Source organism: Egretta garzetta, unplaced genomic scaffold, assembly GCF_000687185.1.
Source record: "Egretta garzetta isolate BGI_Z169 unplaced genomic scaffold, ASM68718v1 scaffold577, whole genome shotgun sequence".
Lineage (NCBI taxonomy): Eukaryota > Metazoa > Chordata > Aves > Pelecaniformes > Ardeidae > Egretta > Egretta garzetta.
The window spans coordinates 194,507-213,758 of NW_009260138.1; the positions used below are offsets into that span (position 1 = coordinate 194,507).

At 44.6% G+C, this 19,252-nt stretch overlaps 1 protein-coding gene across 1 annotated transcript in view; it reads left to right on the forward strand.

Annotated features, from left to right (window-relative positions):
* Positions 1 to 19,252, forward strand: part of LOC104128829 (unconventional myosin-X-like) — an 82,770-nt gene that overhangs the window by 22,220 nt on the left and 41,298 nt on the right. The window contains exons 7-17 of the mRNA XM_035897095.1: positions 742 to 755; positions 1,405 to 1,489; positions 3,135 to 3,238; positions 4,611 to 4,740; positions 5,581 to 5,699; positions 9,424 to 9,570; positions 10,293 to 10,393; positions 12,544 to 12,610; positions 13,067 to 13,159; positions 16,855 to 16,923; positions 17,785 to 17,867. Of these exons, the coding sequence (XP_035752988.1) occupies positions 742 to 755; positions 1,405 to 1,489; positions 3,135 to 3,238; positions 4,611 to 4,740; positions 5,581 to 5,699; positions 9,424 to 9,570; positions 10,293 to 10,393; positions 12,544 to 12,610; positions 13,067 to 13,159; positions 16,855 to 16,923; positions 17,785 to 17,867 (1,012 nt within the window). The remainder of the gene's footprint in view (positions 1 to 741; positions 756 to 1,404; positions 1,490 to 3,134; positions 3,239 to 4,610; positions 4,741 to 5,580; positions 5,700 to 9,423; positions 9,571 to 10,292; positions 10,394 to 12,543; positions 12,611 to 13,066; positions 13,160 to 16,854; positions 16,924 to 17,784; positions 17,868 to 19,252) is intronic.

Genomic DNA, 19,252 nt, shown 5'->3' on the forward strand with positions numbered 1-19,252 from the left:
AGATGCTTCTCGAACTCTGAGAGGCTTGGTTCTGTGACCACTTCCCTGGGGAGCCTGTTCCAGTGACAACAAGGTCAGGGAAGACCAGATATAGTCGAATTATATTGTGCTATGACCGCTTTCTTCCCTGTATGCCCATGTACCCCTCTCCCAAAGGCTTTGACATACCTTTTGTCTTCATGAGGCAGCTAAAGCTGCCCTGCATACATTTGTTGATGTTCAAAGCTGCTGATGACTGCAAACCACACCAATTTCCACTGGAGTAGCAGCCAGACAAATTTACTACTGTTGTAAATAAGGGGCTTGGATTGTTTAGTCTCTGCTCTTTGTGCTGTTGGTGGATTAAAGATAGTGGTCTCTTGCAGAAGCAATGAGAACTGATGCAAGACTTGCCGCATGCCATACAGACTTTCAGATTAGAGTGGCCTCTCAAATCTTTCTAGGTGTCCCTAATGTGGCTCATCCTTTGTTAGGTTACTTTACCATTGTGCGGGTCCTATGGTCGTATCTGACCCTGTCCTTTTAAATATCTCTTTGGCCCATAATACCTCCTTGGACAAGTAGAGAGGAGGATGCGAGATGATGTTCGGGACCACTCTTTGACCACTTTCCAAAGCAACAGTTATTTCATGTTTTGTTGCTTGTTACAGGGTTCACCCCAATATCTCTAGAAGATTCTTTGCCAGTCATCAGATCTGTGTATATGTCATTTGAGTGTTTTCTCCTTAACATGCTCTTCAGATTTACTGGAAAAGGTAGGTATCGCCTCTACTGACTGCTGGGTGAGCCCTGTCCTCAGTGTATGGTGGGGCAAGTGCCAGTTCTCCTACTGGATGAAGCTGCCTCCATCATAGCATGTAGATATTAGCTCTTTAGGTGTTACTACTGCAACTGTCCCAGCTCAGGAAGAGGATGGTAGAAGAACAATATTTGGTTTGTATCTATCAGAGCCTGTTCTCCTGTCTTTGATAAATGCTGTGCATTACAGAGAGACTCCAAGAAAAAACTGTTTATCAAGGGGAAAGGGAGAGGGAACAAGTACCTGGAAACTCAGATCCACAGAGAGGAATGTGGGGGTACAACTCCAAATGCAGGCACCTCTGCTCTGATGTAGTTTACTTTGCATTCAGGAACTCATGGAGGAGCAGGGACAGAACTGACAAGGTTCGGTTTGTCCGTGTGTGCACCCTCTAAGTGAGTTCAGAGAAGTCTGTACGTGCTCAGTTGCACAGCCACACATGACAAGATCTTGATGTAGAGCTTAGACAACACCATCACTAAACTGGAAGAAGCCCTTCCTGTGAATTGGCCCTGGAGGTTTACCTGTATCCTGGTTTTCTCTTTGTCTTTGCAATCAAAAGTGTGATCTCTTTCTACTGGTTACTCCTGTATTCTTTGTTCCAGAACAGAGTGGTACACCAGAACCCTGGAGAGAGGAATTACCACATCTTTTATGCTCTGCTAGCTGGTGTGAGCGGGGAGCAGAAAGGTAATTTTGTTTTCTGGGATATGGCTCTGTCCTCTTTCCAGTCCAGTATGTGATGCAGGTGTAAGTCAACTAGAGCATGGATATTTCAGGTACTTGATATATAACTTTTTCTTGAAGGCCATATGGTGATTTCATGGGAAACAGAAAGGGGAGTTAAGAGAAAGAGGCTGAGGATGACAGAAATGCTATATGAGAAAAGACGCTTCAGGCACTCTGAGCTGGAAGGAAAAGTCTGTGCAAAGTGAAGAGGTGATAGATCATAGAGAGATGAGGTAATGAAACTGGCCAGAGGCAAAGGAAGGGTAAAGAGTCTTGATTCAGATGCTGATGGAAGCTGTTCAAGGAGTTCAAAGGTTGGACTACTTCTACAACAAACTGTCAGTATAGGTAATAGGAGGGATAAGAATTAGAAAGACCAGTGACATAGCGGCAGGACTAGAGCCAAATCATGTCTAGTATCTGAACAAAGTACATGGGGAAGGGAGAGGTGGGTCTGGAAGAGGGCATTCAGAGAAAGCGGCAGCTGCAGGCTGTGGAAGAATCCTCTTTGTAGTGCAGCAGCCCCTTAACAACATCTGTGTGTACCTGCCCCGGGCACAGCTGAGCACTCATGGTCTTGCTGAAGAGGTCAGATAGGCGGGCAGGAACACGTTACAGTTGCAGCCTGGTTTTGAGGGACTGAGGAATTTCTTTATGCCTTTGCTCTGTGTGTGTTAGAATAATCAGATGGAAGAATTGGGCCTGACAGAGTGGAAGGAAGTAGGGCTTCAGTTGTAGGGAGTTCATGCAGGGATGGCCGCGTGGGTCAATTCAGAGATCCATCTAAAGCAAAGGGAAATAGTGGGGACTATGGTTATCAGCAAGTACTTAGGGAAAGCATACAAACCAGATTATTGTCTTCAGCAGATCTCTGCTATTCTTCCCCTTAACCAAGCTGGTGTCCCAGGCTGCTTCACTTCCCCCATCTGTAATGTGTTTCTGTCTCTTGATCATCTGTGACTCCTTTCTTCATAGATCTTCTAGTTCTCCTCTACCTTTTCTGAAATGGGGGATCAAATCTGCAGATATTATTTAAGATGTGGTTGTGCTGCAGATACGTACAGAGACCTAATTCTGGTTTTATGTTTAGTTCTGTGTTCCTTCTAAAACTGAAGGAACTGAACTATGTTCAGTTTTTGACCACTGCTCAGCACTGAGATGACATCTTCAGAAATCTTACAGTGACTCTGAACTCTATCTCAGGTAGTGATACCTAATTCAGAGGTCATTACTGTATGTATATAGTTAAGACTATTTTTCTGTACGCTTTATCAGATTGAATTTCATCTTCTGGTTTGTTTGTTTTTTTTTTTTTTTTCTGAGTCAATTCAATATTGAAATATTCTTCTGTGACTCTGCAGCTTAGGACTTGACTGTTCTAAATCATTTTGCATACCATCTGCAAGCTTTGTTACCGCACACCCTCCTCTTCCCCTTCCCAGTGCATTCGCTGTCTAGGTGTGGCTTTTGAGGGATATGATACCTGTTCAGATGAACTCTCCCTATGGTAAACATACGCACTGTTTTGGGGGACTAAGAATGAAAAGGCTGGTTGCTAAATAAACTATTTTCTTTCTCCTCTCTGCCTCTTTTTGCTCTGTTGCAGAGAGCCTCTCCCTCTCTGAGCCAGAGACTTACCGCTATTTGAACCAGTCTGGTTGTGTGACTGATGAAAACCTGAATGACATAGAGATGTTCAATAAGGTCATGGTGAGTCCTGTCCTAACTCCTCCTGAACTTCTGGGCACTATCTTGGGGGCTAAACGTGCTGCAGGGTCTAGATCTCACAGGCAGAATTTATTTGCCCAAAGCCAAAATTTGGTGTTCAATGAGTCTGAAACTCAGCTCTACCTGTTTATAGTAAAAACAAGGCTCAAAGAGTGTTTTTAGAGTACAGAAATGGGGGAATTTGGGTTTGAATGATGAATAGTAATTTAGAATGATGGAGATGTCGGGGAGCATGAGCCCCACCCCATAGTGGTTCCTGGGAGCCCTTGAGATGGGCTGATGCAGGAAACCTCACACTGACCATTAGAAGGGGAACAGTTTGGTCTGAGGCTAGTGTTCTCCAGAAATGTTCTGGTGAATTTGTATCGCCTGGGCAAATGGCCATTCTGAAATACCACACATATTTCAATAGACATCTGTAACTTCACCAGAGGTTGTGGGTTTAGCAGGATGAATATGCAGTTCGCATTTTGTCTGATAAGTGGTTATCAGCCTGAGGGCTTTAATAATGTAGGTGGAACCAGATAGGTGAGGTGAGAGGAGTCAGCCTAGGATTTCAATAGCTCCTGTTCAGGTGTGATTTAAGGGAAGGAAATGTCTCCTGTACAAAACAGGTTTCAATGGTGACATGGCGTTTATACTTCAGCTGAGGAGAAGCCTGGAGGAAAGAAGGGAACTAGAACCCTGGAGTGCCCCACTGACAGGGAGAATGCTTGAAAACTGGGTCCTACCTCTCAAAGTCAATTTATGCCCCAAGAACCCTGGCTCACATGCATGCACTAAGAAAGAGGGAATGTGCCATACTTCATTATCTGGTAACTGGTTTCTAACCTTCTAGCAGTTAATGCTGAGAGCCTGGATTTAAACATTGCTATACAAATCTTTACTTCTCTAAGCTAGACTAAATTAAGGGGGTTATATGGGTCAGAATACATTAAGGAAATTATATGGAGCTGTCCAGGGAAGACAGTAAGGCAGAATGTGGAAGCAGTCCAGTGACATCTGTAACCTATATTGCCAGTGTTCAGGGAAGGATTTCCTCACACAGGCACAGACAAACATGTCCTTACTGTGACAGACAGGCAATGGCAGCAGCAAAGTCCAGCCTGAGGATAGGGCAAATGCCCACCTTCCTTAGATGGGGATAGGGGAAATGAAGGAGAGAATGAAAGACAGTGAAGATCACTGACAGATGTATAGCGGAGAGAGAGGCTGTGCCATCTCCAGTTTCACTTTGATTCATGATGACTATAATTCTGAGTTTTACATTTTATATGGGCTGGGCATGAGTGTGGTAGTTGCATTGTACTGTGGCTTTACGTGCAGCCAACATTAGCTGTATGGTTTTGCATAGACTGCCATGAAGGTGGTGGACTTCAGCACTGAAGAAATCAGAGACATCTTCAAACTTCTTTCTGGCACACTTCATCTGGGAAACATTGAATTCATGACAGCTGGCGGGGCCCAAATTACAACAAAAGCGGGTAAGTGGGACCCTGGCAACTTGGTAGACCATGCAAAGCCGCATAAAGCCCCCAACAAAGCTCTCTCCATCCTCCTTTTTCCCTCTGCTATGCTGGTCTGCAGTGCCTTTGCCAGCAGATTCCCTGCAGTTTAACCCTGCAAAAGCACTGCCACAGGATGTGTGGCTCCAGAGCACCAGTATGATTTAGCTGAGCTGTGGCCCTGTGATCTATTTGTTCTCCTGGATACTCTCAGAGTCCATGATCTCACAGTTTCTCTTTTGTGTTGAAGGAGCAGGAAGAAATAGAAACAGGGAGGAGTTTGAGATAAAAGTAGGCGGTTACAGAGTTTCCCACATCTTCCTTTGAAGCATCTGCTAGTGTGCACTCTGTTACAGTTACCCAATCTAAGCTGGTCTGGTAAAGTGAATCCCTAAACAGAAGCAATAAATATGTATTACAAGTGCTCCAGGTCTTAAGTTAATTGCCTCTCTTCTCAACACCAAATTTAGCAATCCCACGCTCAGACTGTACTATTGTGCCTTTAGGAAAACATACCTTCTCATTCAATAAATATTTTGCTGGTGCTGAGCTTCACACAGTGCTTTGCTCTTCCTGTTGTCAGCAGAAACGCTGACTTAAACGAGTGCCTGACTGTGGCCCGTAACGGCTGCTGACCTTGCCTTAGACTGGATATGTGAGCTTAGAGAATTAATAAAAGGGGAGTGTGTTTTGTGCTGGGGCTTAGTCACTTGCCTGTAGGAGTCCCTGGGATTTCCTCACTGAGCTGCAGAATGTGGATCCCCCATGACTGATGGGGACCCATGCAAGAGAAAAAAGTGTGTACTCCTTTGTTACTAGTGCTGAACATTGCCAGCGACCTCCTGGGCTTAGACGCCTTCCAGCTTTCTGAAGTACTGACGCAGAGGTCCATGATTCTGCGGGGCGAAGAGATAAGCTCCCCTCTCACTGTGGAGCAGGTAAGTGTCCTAGTGTATGCCACTGCTTCTGCCACTTCTGCATTTCCAGGCCCTCTGTATCCCTCCTGTATCATCCATTCAAGCCTAGGGCTTCCTTTACACTCCCTACGTGCTCAGCTGTGTCCTCCAAGTATTTTGCCCTTATTGGTAGGTCAGGTTCAATGTTGACTCTGCTTTTTAGGCTTTATAGGGGAGTTCACTTGCAAATGGCAATGCATGATACTGGTTTTAAGTCACCTTCACCCACCAGGTGCTCGTGTCCTGCAGAAGGTAGGTCATATGCGTTGTGGTAATTGCATGTGTGCATGCTTTTGCCTTGCAGAACTCCCAGGTTACGCTGCATTTACTGGAAGATAAAAGCTTGCACTCAGTTACCACGAAACATGTGGCAGATGGGAGGTTGTTACCCCACAGTAGCTTCTTTGTATATCCATACAACAGCAAAGGAGGACCAAATAAACTGATATGTAGTTCTCATCTTCTGAACCTGTACTGCACGCTGGAGCCAGTCCTGCTTATCTGTTACATTTCTCTGTGGTTCATTACAGCATTGTGCCTACTAACTTTAACTTGTGGTGTCACTGATCACTTGAGGGCACTCTTGGTGTTTTAGGTCCATGCAGATAACTGTAGAAAATCTTTTGTCATTAATAAAATGCAAGACACTGGGAAACATGAAATAACATTACTAGGACGGAATAAGTATCGTGTTATAGCAAAACGAACATCTGTAATGGAAACCTCATGCTGGCACGGACTGCAGAGGGTTATCAATCCAACGCCTACATTGGCAGAGAAACCAGAGTTATTAGGCTCTCTCTGACTGATGTCTGTCTAACTTTCCTTCAGATTTCCCATGGAAGGAATTTCACAGCCTCTTTAAGTATCCTGCTTTAGCTGCAGTGGAGTCTGGAGCTGAAAAGATTTTCCTCATATTTAGATTACCTTTGACATCCCAGCTGTCCACCTTACAAGCTTCCGCTTCTCTGAAGTTTTTCACGGGGTGTTCTCTTTTCTAAGCTAAACAATCCAGTTCCTTCAATGTTTCCTTATAAGTAATTTTCTAAACCTCCTCTTCTTCTGCTGTCTCTGTTTTCCCACATTTTTCAGGAAGCGGAGTGCCTATAACTGGACACTGTATTCAAGCTGAAGTCTCAGCAGTACTCATTTCCACAGAGTAGTTGCTTCTTTTCTTGCTGCGAACACACCTGCTAATGTATCACAAGCTAAGCTTTGCCTTTAAGAAATGGTATCTTTCTTTCATCGTCTGTGACCTTTCCTTGCAATAAATTTGTGGGACAATTATTTTCCAGCCTGTAGTCTGTAGTAGACATCCTCAGTATCCAGTACCACAGTTCCTCTTCTCAGCTGTCTGTCATAAATAAGCCACATCTTCCTGTATCAGTGCACAAGGATGGATAACAATTGCAGGGACACTCCATGCACTCCAGAGCAACAGTGTGCAGTTGTGGGATTTACAAGAGTTTCCCTGAAGAGAGCTTTCCTTGATAGTATAGCTATTCATGACATTTGTGCATGCTGGACCCTACGTTTACTGCTTGCAGCCCAGTGAAGTACTAAGACTGCAAAAAACTTGTTATAGCAAGTGGATGCCACTGCGTAGTTGTCTTCACTGGGTGAACCTGTTGCTCTCAACCCTGGGCCTGTAAAGCCTGTTCCGGCTGAAGCCCTCGTGTACTGTGCCCACCTATTCCCACTTCTTGTTGCAGGAACACATTGATGGGGCTGCCAGGGATTTCTCATTGTAACGGGCTCGTTGCCCGTCTGAGCTTTGACATTTCAGTGGACTGAATGGATGAAGTGGCCTGAAGGCAGGCAAAGCTGGGAGGATGAAAGGAGCCTTTGAGAATCTCATTTGAGCCATATTGTGGGGAAAGCGGCTTTGCTTACAGCTGGATGGGGAGGTCTTGTTCCTGGAAAATGAGTCCACCTTACTGTGTAGCCAGAGACACTACAGAGGCATGGCCTCGAGGGCATTCTCAGTCCCAACTAATGAGACAGACCATCTGATGGAGAGAAGAAATACCCAGAAAAGCCGTGTGTGCCCATGCTTTGAAATGTTCTGTTCTGTGGAAAAGGGAGGTTTCTGTGTGTCCTAGGCCTTGGGCTGCTGGAGAGGAGATACTACCCCGGAAGAGAAAGGCGGAGAAAAAACAGTGCAATTGGGCTGGGCCTCAGGATCTTGCTGAGAGGGGCTGAAAGGATTCAGAGGCAGTTGGCCTGTGCTATCAGCAAAGCAGAACAGGAGAGGTCATGTTATTCAGGCTTGCAAAACTGAAGGGGATGAGGGTGCATTTAAAAGAGCTCTGTCATTGCTGGTCAGGCCCACTGAAGGAATTACCCTATGTCACAGGCACAACAGAGTAAACCACCTGTAATCGATCTTGATACTGGGGGGGGGTGTGTGTTTATGAAATGACAAGATTATAGTTTTTGCCCTACTTGATTATTTCACATACTTGCTCACTCACCCCTCAGCATTACATTCATTAGATGTCGACTTCTTTTCCCAGTAGGGAGATTGCTGCTTGTCCAGGAGGGTAGGGCAGAAAGTTTTGTTGGTTCATGTTGTGTAGCTTCTTCTGGTTACCAGTCTCGGGAACTACCAGCCAAGGTCCTTGGGCATACCCTGACATTTGTCTCTACATGTCTCTGATCTCCAGGATCTTTCCCCACTTCCAGCATCTTTGCCGCCTTCTTTCCTGCCCCCTTTTTGCACTCTCTGGGATCATGTCTTCTTTATGGGAACCCTTATTTTTGGCCTCCTCTTCTTTCCAGAACCCTAAGCCCTGGTTTCCCAGTCTAAATAGTTTATGTGCAGAGGGACAGCATGCGATCAGCCTCTTAATTTGCAGTTCTGTCTCATACCTCTTTACTAATTAGAGGATTTGGGGTGTGCCACTTCTGTTTAGTCCACGTGTTATTAAAACTTAAAACCAGCCCATTCCTGGGCTATCAAGTAGCAGGCTTTTGCCTGAGATTTCAGAAGTTCAGTTTCAGACATTCATCCACACACTTACATGCATGCGATTATCTACTGCCTGTTAGTTGCTGTAAGTTATTTTTTCCACCTGTGAAGCTTGGTTATGATCACTGTATGGAATGTTGGGTCAGCTCCAGAAAGGTGTCTCAACCCATGCTCTTCTGGGGCATGTGTCTTGGCTGTTGGCCAACCTACCCTGGTTTCCAGTGAGATAATGCTGTTTGCAGGAAAGTTTTGGAGAGGGGATTTTTGAGGCTAACTTGGTGACAGAATACTCTGTAAAATCATGCACTACCAGTTTTTGGAAAACTGAGCGGACACCCATTTGACAGCTCTACTAGGAGTACTGAACTGAGATAGTTCACCTGTCACTGCAAATATTGGCTCAGGTGATGCAAATGACTTCTGCAGGCTTAGTCATGAGGTATTTTGCCATTTTCCCTGCCCCAGCACTTGTTCCAAAAGATGTCTGTGATTTTGTTACCTCCTTCAGCCTCTCAAGTTCAGTTACCCAAAGGTCATACATGGTACATCTGTGTGTGGCTGGGCTATTTGCAAACTTGAATGTTGACTGTATATGTGAATACTGCACTATGCACTACCAGTACAGAGGCTGAGACATCTAAAAAGGAGTGGAGGAACCTGAAGTCCCATAGAGATGTGTGGTGCCCCTTATGCCTTCTCTTCTCTCTGTGACTCATTTTTTCTCTCTGCATACAGGCAGCTGACTCCAGGGACTCCCTCTCTATGGCACTGTATTCCCAGTGTTTTTCGTGGCTCATCAGCAAGATTAATACAAAGATCAAAGGCAAGGAAAACTTTAAGTCTGTGGGCATCCTGGATATCTTTGGCTTCGAGAACTTTCAGGTAAGGATTTTGTCTTTTGCAGGGTGGGTTGGTTTTGGAGATGTCAGTGCATATAGGAAGGAATTTTGGTAGGATTCCATCCTGTTTAGGTTAGCATAGGGCACTCTGGGATTTCTCCGCTGCCACTTCTCTCTGGGAGCAGCAAGATCTGTTTAGCTGCCCACTTCTGCCACCTGTATTCATGTAGGCTGATGTTGAAGGTCTGGTTTGTGACACAGACCCTAAGTAGACGTGCTGTGATAGGTAATACTGAATTTTTGACTTGCAGACAAATAAATGTCTAACTCCTGTATGCATGTTGTTTGTTTACATCTGTTTTGCCTTGTGTTGACAATCCTGCGCATAATCCTTCTGATTGCAACTGATGAGGGATGTATGTTGAGCAGCCGTATAGTGACTGCTCAGATATTTCATTGAAGAGAAAGCCCAGTGACCTAACACTTAGGGAATTATATTTGTTTCTTTCTAAGAAGAACAGAAATGTGATTGTCTTTAGCATCCTTTACTACCATTTAGGCCTACTGAATTAACCTTTCATGAGCTACAAAAGCTGTTCTCCTAGTGGACCTCCCCATACTGTCCTCCTCATGTCCACCTGACACCCCTTGCCTCTGTTTTCCGGCTTTATTCCAGGCCTGGCACCTTCCCCGTTGCTGTTATAGATTCTTTTAGAGCCCAGGGACAAGAATGTAAAGTTTTATAATCTTTGTTTCTTCTTACAGGTGAATCGTTTTGAGCAGTTTAACATTAACTATGCAAACGAGAAACTCCAGGAATATTTCAACAAACACATCTTCTCCTTGGAGCAGCTGGAGTACAACAGGTGACAAATGGAGGGAGTGGCCCCCTGTTGCTTTCTTGGGTGGTGGAATGAAGGACATCATTCCTCTATGCTCTCCTGTCCCTACTGCTAAGGCAGGAGAGGCAGCTGGGCCTTAGTGCAACCCCGACTGAGGATGTGTCTCTGTAAGCACTATCCACGTGCTTTGCCAGCACAGGCCACTTGTCTCCAAACAAAAGATTCGCTTCTCTCTCTCAGCTCAATGGGAAAATCTTGGGCTTTTAACCCATTAGAACACATGGTCACTGGCCTTATTGCTGACTTCGGTCATGATTTACCTAAGGTAGTGGTGGTGTTATGCAGCTGGAATCTTGGTGTGCAAAAAGTAAAGTCCCTAAAGACAGATGGATAGATACCCGACAGCTCTTTCTGTCCTAGGGCTCTTTTCCTCAGCAAGGAAATTTAAATCAGGCTGTTTCCTGAGCTTAAAGAGCATGGGGCCTTCTGCGCAGCTGTTTCTCTTCTGTGGGCTTCATTTTGCATTGTGTTTTGTGAAGTACCTGGGATGTTCTAGAGTATTTCTGCTTCTAGAGAAGGCTGCTAGACAAATACTTCAGTTCTTGCTCTGAAACAGAAGCCTTTATGTTTGTGAATGCAGCAATTGAATAGGGTCAGTGAGGGCAAATGAGAGCAGCCTTGTAAAGGGAGACAGTTGAATAGGCAATTCATGAAATTCTAAAGATTACAAAACTGCAAGGCTATTTATGCACTCACTTCCCAGGCCAGTTCCACCATTGCAGGAAGCTTGTGTTAAGAATGGTATCATCGTGACAAAAGATCTTTTCCTGATGATTACATAGGAGTTTAAGTTCTGTGGCTGAACTTGGGAAAGGACAAGGGAATTTTCTTACTGACTGCTCATCACGTTATTTTAGGGTGATGTGATTAAAGCTCATCTTTCACAGTATCGGCTCTGCTTCCTCAGGTATAGTAAGTAGCTCCATGTATTTCACAAGGAGTCTGTGGCACTAGAGACAACTTGATTCGTTTGTGATTTGATTTGTTTCAGAAAACTCTGCTCCCTTCAATTCTGGAAGGTCTTCTTGCTCTTAGAAGGAATCCAAGAGGTCTTTTTGTAAAAATATACGGTCTGACACTCATTGTTGCAAAAATCTGAAACACTGTGAACTGTTATTTTTTGTCATTAAGTGGATAAGCTATTCTGTTTCCTGTGGGGGATAGATCTTTCCATTCTTCAGAAATTGTTCCAGTTTGTTGCTTCCAACTGTTGCACGCAGGTTTCTGAATGCTTTGAACCTGAAAGTATGAAGCCTAGGCCGAAGGGTTTGTAGACAACAGCTTTTCTATGTTCAAAATGTTAGCCTTCACCTGAAAGGCGTCTGTGTCAGAATGTCAGCAAGTAGCTTCACACATAGCCTGTAGTCTTCCCTGGATTCCTGAGCAAGAGTTATTGCCAGGCTCCTCTGAATTCTGAAAACAGAAACAGCCTGTATAATGGGAGTGTAAGAAGGTGGTAGAAGGGGGGAAAACACATTCAGCACAGATTTACAGAACTTCATGGATGATTTTCAAAGCACGCTTATTGCACTGCTGTGCCTACATCAGCTCCCATTCTGAAAGACGCAGGGCCACCCTGTAGGTCCCCTGCATGTCAGGCCAAAACTTATCTGTAACATCCTCTCCAAAACTCTCCCTGAAAATTTGCTGCTGTCTCTTCTTCTGGTGGACCTATGAATTGTGGTTCAGTCTTCTGGCAGATGTGCTTCAGGCCTGTTTTCCAGATTGGTGGGTCAGCAGTTGACTCTTGAAGCTGTGTAGCAAACTGTCCGTCATCACCACCGCTGGGGCTGATGCTCATCCCTCGTGAAAGAACAACTGAGAACAAATACAATTTCTTAGTGCTTGGTGTGGAATTTGCTCAAAGGCTACAAGATGAGCATCAGTCTAAATCACTGGGATGGCTATGAAAGGCTGTCTCCTCCTTCCAGCTCCTTGTGTTAGCAGCGAATTGTGTGTCCTATTCCTTTTCCTCAGCCATGGCAAAGCCTAATTCCTGCAAATCGCCTTGAGTCCTGGGATAGCTGTTGTGCTCAGCTGCTCCTGTTCTCCTGCATCTCAGGGCATTGGACCTTGCATTTCACATCTTTGTTCTGTTTGTTCTTGACTGTCAGGGAAGGGATAAACTGGGAAGCCATTGACTGGATGGATAATGCAGAGTGCCTGGACCTTATTGAGAAGGTGAGCAGTTACCTGTGACACTTTCCAGGGATCACAAAGGGGACTGCTGATTGTCTTGAGACGTTCTCTGGGGTTTCCTGGTTTTAAAACCAGGTAGTTGCTTAGATCCTCTTCCCATCATGACCCAGCAAAAGTATGAGCTGTTCTAGCCATAGTCACCCTGGCTCATGAAAGCAGATCTCTGGTCATTGAGAGCAAGCTTAGGGAGGGTGGCATAGTTTTAGACAGGGAGCAGTGTTTAAGTAAAACCTTAATGTGAATTGTTTATAAATCTCCACTTATGTTCTGCTTGCTGAATGCATTGACTGGCCAGAATTCTGCTTTCAGCTCGAGCTTTGCTGGTTGTAGCTCAGGGGTTATTGCTCAATGTGCTGTCCAGATCTCCAGTTCTTGGCTTGCTGCTGTGTATTTAAAGCTTTTGCTGACTGTAAAAGCCCGTCTCTTGTTTGGCTGTAGAAACTGGGTCTGCTGGCTTTGGTGAATGAAGAGAGTCGATTCCCCAAAGGCACAGACAACACCCTTCTGGAAAAACTTCACAGCCAGCATATGGTAAGTAAGAAAATAACCCGGCAGGCAAATGATCAGTATGTTAGCCCCATCAGTATTTCAAAACTGAGAATGAAGGGTTTGTTGATGTAGAATATGTGCTTTGTGCAGGAAATTTAAAATACCTTAGGCCCGAACCTGCGAGTGTTTAGTAAGGCTGCACTGAACAAAAGTAATATGTGAAGAAACCTGCAAATGGTCTCTTGTGCACACAGACGGAGGGAGGGTGCCTTCCACAGGCTGTGGGTAGAGGAGATTGGAATTTGTAGCATGGGATGGAGGTCAGGTTCTGCTGGTCTGCAGCAGGACACGAGGCAGCACCCCAGGCACAGGATGCGGCTGCACAGTGTGCATGGGTTTCTCTTGCCAGCTGACTCACAGGAGTCTGCTCCAGAGCACGTCAAATCTCTGTCTCCTGGGGCTGGGGATGGCTTTTGCCTCATGACTTTTAAAGAAAGCTCTCTTATTGTTCCTAATTAATTAAATTCTTTCCTTCTCTTGTATTCTGGACACAGGAGTAAAAGGGCTTTTTCATGCAGGTCAGAAAGTTATCCTGGGGACACAGAAACCACAGTGAGATCGCTGTAGCAATCTCTTACCCTGTCTCTGGTACAGCCAACACTCTGTTCTTAATAGCAAATAGGCTGAAAACAAAGCAAATTAAACCCTCTAGCATGGACTTACAGAATAATTTACTGCTTTGGTAAGAACATTGTCAGCTTATATGTTTCCTAGTCCTCTAATTCAGGCTTCATCCTAGCCTGAAAACATATGAATTTGTATCCTTTATCCAACATTTTTTTTTTTTTGAATTGGCATAGATGCAGATATTCTCATTTTTCATATTTGCATCTAACTCTGCTAGTAATACTCATGATTACAAATTGGATACAATAGCAATGCCTTCGGGTTGGCTATTTATGCACAGTTTTGTGGAAATATTTCCTTTCTTCAGGCTTAAATTGATGCCTTCAATTTAGTCCCCTGTGGCTTTCCTTGTATTAGAGGTCAAGGTATATGAGAATGCCTGATTTATCTTTTTTATTGTTGGTATTTTGTTAACTTTTAATATACAACTTATGAATATTTTTAATACATGACTTCTTTTGAGTTTTCTTTCTGAACTGTCCCAACCTCTTCAGTTTGTCTCCAAATGGAGAAATTTCAAAGTTCCTTTTTTGTTCTGCTGTTTGTGTCTGAATTCCTCTACATCTTTTCTCTATTCTTTTCTGAGATAAATAATCAGACCAGAATGCAGTTCCCTTGGTAAGAAGGTACCTGTGGTTTATTGTACAGCAGCATGAGACTGTCAGTATTATTTTCCATTCCTTTATGCCCCACAACATTTTGGTTGCTATTTTTGGTGATTTCTGTGCATTGAGTAGCCTTTTCATTAAGCTGTTCATAGTGTCACATCTGTCTGCTTTGAGGGGATAGCAGTTAATGTGGAACCCTGGGGAGCTTATGAGAGATGGAAGAGGCTGAGGAGTTGAAGTGCAGGCAGGAATGATGAAGTAGGTAGAGCTCGAGGGTTTGCATTATTTGAAGGCAAAAGTGGTTTTTGTACCAGTTAAAAGTCTCCAGCGCTCGCCAGAAGAGCACTGGAAGGCATCCAGCCAGCGTTGCTGGAAAGCCTGAAGGAACTTATAAGAGAACTAGTCCTCTGTGTTTTCTGTGGATTGCAGTAGGCTTAAGGAGGAAAAGCATAGAGCTTTTCCTCCTTAAGGAAAGAGGGATTTAAGAGAATATGACCTCTGATACCACAGGAGAGAGGAGCAATAGGGGAGACAGGAGAAGGAACAGAAGTGTTATAGGCATGGATGAAATACTTGGGCTTGGTAGAGAGGGAGGGGAGAGGAGGCTGCCAATCCACATGAGAGAGTCAGTAACAGTCACATTCGGAGTGAAGAGAGGGAAGTTTGTGGCTGAAAAAAGACGACTGGATTGGGGAAAGGGAAGAGCAAAGAGACTGAGTCAATATGAAAAGGGAAAAAGGCAATGAAAATGTTTTCAGTAGCACTAACAAATTATCAGGGTCAGAAGCCATCCACCCAATACTGCTAAGAGAACTTGAAGATGAAAGAGCTGAATTACTAGCAGTATTGTACAACATCTTACTTAAAATTTTCTTAGGACTTGTATCTGAGAACGTGGGAAATTATTTTAATATTTAGAATGTATTCTAGGAAATTATAGGCCTGTAATCCCTATTCTACTATGGGCAAATTCACAGAATGTGAGGTCAGTTACCTCAGTGGAGGGAGGCCTGTAAGACTTTGTCCCATATGAGCACTGAGGTGGCAGTTGTCTGATGATTCATGGCCAAGGCTGGACTGTGAGGGGCCTTATAAGACTGACTGGGTGTGAGGTGAAGACGAAAAGCAGTGTAGATAAATGTAAAATGGTGTGCCTGAAGGAAAACAGTCTCAGTTTCACATTTGAAATGATGGCCCCTGAGCTGATTGCTGCTTTTCAGGGGCAAGACCCAGACAAAGGTCATGATGGATAGTTCCATGGAAACATCAGCACGGTGCTCAGTGGTGATAAAAAACCCAGACCAAGTATTAGAAATTCTTAGGAAAGAAACAGAATAGAAGCAGAAAACATTGTTATGGCACTGTATAATCCATGGATCACCTGCACTTTGAACAGGGTACAGCACTGAGCCCCTCCACTCAAGAAGGGGTTGTATCAGATCTGGTAAACACATCTGGGACAGCTTTAGTATTATGGAAAACTATGTTGAAGGGACCCTGCAGGGTGGAGAAAAGATGACTTAGGGTGGGGGTGATGGGTTTAAAAGTCACACATGGCCCATAGAAGACAAATGGCACTAATGGGAGCCAGGCTTAAAACCAACCAGCTGTAGTTCCCTGTGTGGTTGGTTGAAAGCTCCCTGCAAATGGACACTCTGGATGCAGGAAGGCTGCATGGGTTCAGGTGTGGAATGGGCAAGTATTTCAAAGAGAAATCCACTTGGGATTGCTAGTTAGGCAGATGTCATGAAAATAATTGGCGTTTGAGAGAGTATTAGGATGAAAGTATCATTTGCTTGCCTTGTTCTTACTGTACCCTACATAGCCACTGATGGAGGCAGAATGCTCAGCTGGGTGGACCATTGGTCACAAGTAGCACGGCTGTTCTTACATAGTTAACTGTTTTCACAGAACAAAGAAAGGAGGGGGGAAATGAGAGCATAGAACAGCTAGTAAGAGAGAGAAAAAAAGAATATCGAAAAAAGGGGGAGAGAGGTACAAAGAGGTGAAATACAGAGGAAGAAAGGAGATTGGTATGATAGTTCCTTTGACAAAGAAAAGATGTGTAGGTGTTCTGCAAAGCTGCCATCTTCCCTGCATCCTGATCCCATGTCCTGCACCACATAGTTTGTGTGGAGCCCAGTCTCCTCAGGTGTCAGATGCAAGAATTAACATTTCATCCATGGCATCATGCCTGCCCAACCTTGATTCTGCAAGCCCTTGCTCACATGAGGAATGCCTTGAGGGGCTGGATTTCTCCATCTTATTGGAATAAAATATTTGTAATGTAGCTGCAGATAGCTACAGCAGATGTGGTCGGGCTCTGCAACAGCTAAGGTCCTTGCCCATCCCAATATTGTCATAGTCATGGCAGAGTTCCTGACTGAGCCTATTTGTTCTTACACTGGCATTATAAGAAGACTTCTTTTTCTTTCATTTCAGAGCAACCACTACTATGTGAAGCCTCGGGTAACAGACCATCAGTTTGGCATAAGACATTATGCTGGGGAGGTAGGTGTTCATGGTGTATCTGTGGGATGCTTTGTATTTTGGGCTTGAGGTCCTGTATTTTAGATTGCAAAAATTAAGACTGCCTCCCAGAGCTGTGTGTTTCTGCAGTTAGTGCCCCATACCAGAGCACAGGGAGTATGATGGGCTTAAAATAGCATGTCATTCTCCAGTACTGTATTCTCCAGCTTGGATGTTTGTTTGAGTTTGTGAGGTAACTTTTGGGTTGGGGGATAAACTCCTCCTTAATTCTGTTATTCATGCTGTCTTTTCTTGGACATTCACAAACAAACAAAACCCGAAGTAGAAGTCACAAGGAAAATTTGCGTTTTGGGGAGGAGGAGAAAAGGCTAAATACCTATTGCAAAAAGGAAAAGGTCTCCAAGCCTTCAAGGTTAAATGCTACTCTTTGTTGTGGAGAGATATGGAGCAGCCAGAGCAGCTGCACACTAAAGAAGGGCTAACCTCCTCCTAGAATCGTATCTACTGAGCACTAGTGGTTGGGAGGTCAGGGCACTGGGTGGCACAGTTAGTATTTCTCAAAGTGAATGGAGTTCCTCACACCTCGCAGACGATTTCCGCACACACATCCCAGGCAAATCTGTGCAGCTGTTTCACTTCACTCCTACTTTTGAGGGGTTTTGTGGTGGGTTTTTTTTGTTGTGGTTTTTTTTTTTTTAATTGATGGCTAAAAGCCATTTTCTTGCCAGTAACTGCAGGGCTCTGGAGCTCTTTGACACCCAAAATTCAGATCTTGGCACATGCCTGCAGCGTTACTGTGTAGGTTTTGTGCATTGGTATGTTAATGTAAAAGTGCTTAATGATTTGTATGGCACTATTCTAGTGGCTCTGTCTGCGTTGCAGGTGCTATATGATGTGAGAGGCTTTCTGGAGAAGAACAGAGATACCTTTCGAGATGACATTTTGAACATGCTGAAAGACAGCAGGTATGCCCCCCTTAGGCTTCTGAGGATGCCACAACTGTTGGGCTGGACTAAGCCACATTCATGTAATAACCAGGCCAAGGAAAGCAGTTGCTTTTGTCGGTGCATCAGGAATCATTCTTCATCATTCTTCTATTTGTGCTTAAGTGTCTTGGCAAAAGAAAGGAGAGCTGGAGAAGTCAGATGAGGCACAAATTTAATAGTACTTTTGTTGTCCCAGTTTTGAAAAGAGCTACAAAAGCGTGACAGAAATCCCTCCAGGCAATGCTGGTTTTCTCCCTTCTCTCTTCTCCCTTTCCTCTTCTTCCTCTTACCTCCCTGTCCCAACAATGGTAAGTTTGCCCCTGAATGAGTCAAGGCTCTTTGCCATGCTGTCAAATGCCAGCCTTTGTACACAGGCTGCTTGTTTTCCAGCCTGCTTGTTAGTGGAGCTTCCGTCCTTATCCGGAGGCAGACTGAGCCCTTGCTGTGGGACCGGGCATGGCCCCTAATACTATAACCCAGTGCTGCAACATGACCCGAGAGAAATGAGCTGACGTTAACCTTGAGCAAGGTCTGGAAGACAAACGTGGGGCCTAGTAGGAGAGAGGTATTTAATAACATGGTGGACCCTAGAAGTTTTTGAGTAGCAACTCTACCACATGCCTCTTACCACAGTCCATGTATTGCCTTTGGGCTCCAGCCTGATGGGACTTTCTCAGAATTGCATCTTCTTCTCTCAAGCCTGCTTCAGAGTTTGCACTGTGAGCAGCCTTGAAACAACCTGAAGGAGCTGAGAGTATGAGCTGCTCATAGCTACCTTACTTGGACAGTGGCATCTGGGGAACATTTTATTAAAGGCTTGAAGCCAGAATTGTGGTCATCATTGTCCAGCAAAATAGAAGGATTCAGGGTTTCAACAGGCCAGAAAGAGAAATTCTGCTAGAAGCACTCATAACATTAAACTGGCACAAGCAGAGCTGGAGAATTTTGTGCAACTTTGTAAGAAACAGCACCACTATCTAAGGAGTGGCAAAATGGTGGAAGATTGCCCAGAGCTGACCTATACTGAGGGTAGCCCTAGAAGTGCTCTGGCCGCAGAAGGGCTGTGGTTGCAATTGCATGAGCATGTCATGGATGCTAGACATGAGAGGCAGGTCGGGAGGGGCATGACAGCACAGTCTAGCTGGAGTACCTTCAAGGTAATTCTGCCTGGGGGCATATAGCTCGAGGGAGGTGTCCTAGCTGGTGCAGAATGGAGATCTTCCTTGTGTAATATGCAGCTTGACAGTGTAAGATGGGATTTCTGGTTTTGCAGCTGAGTGTGGTGTATAGGGCAGCCCACGGGGTCTGGGCAGCCACATGGAAAGTACTAATTTCCTCAGTGAAGTGCCCAGCTGAACTGCCTC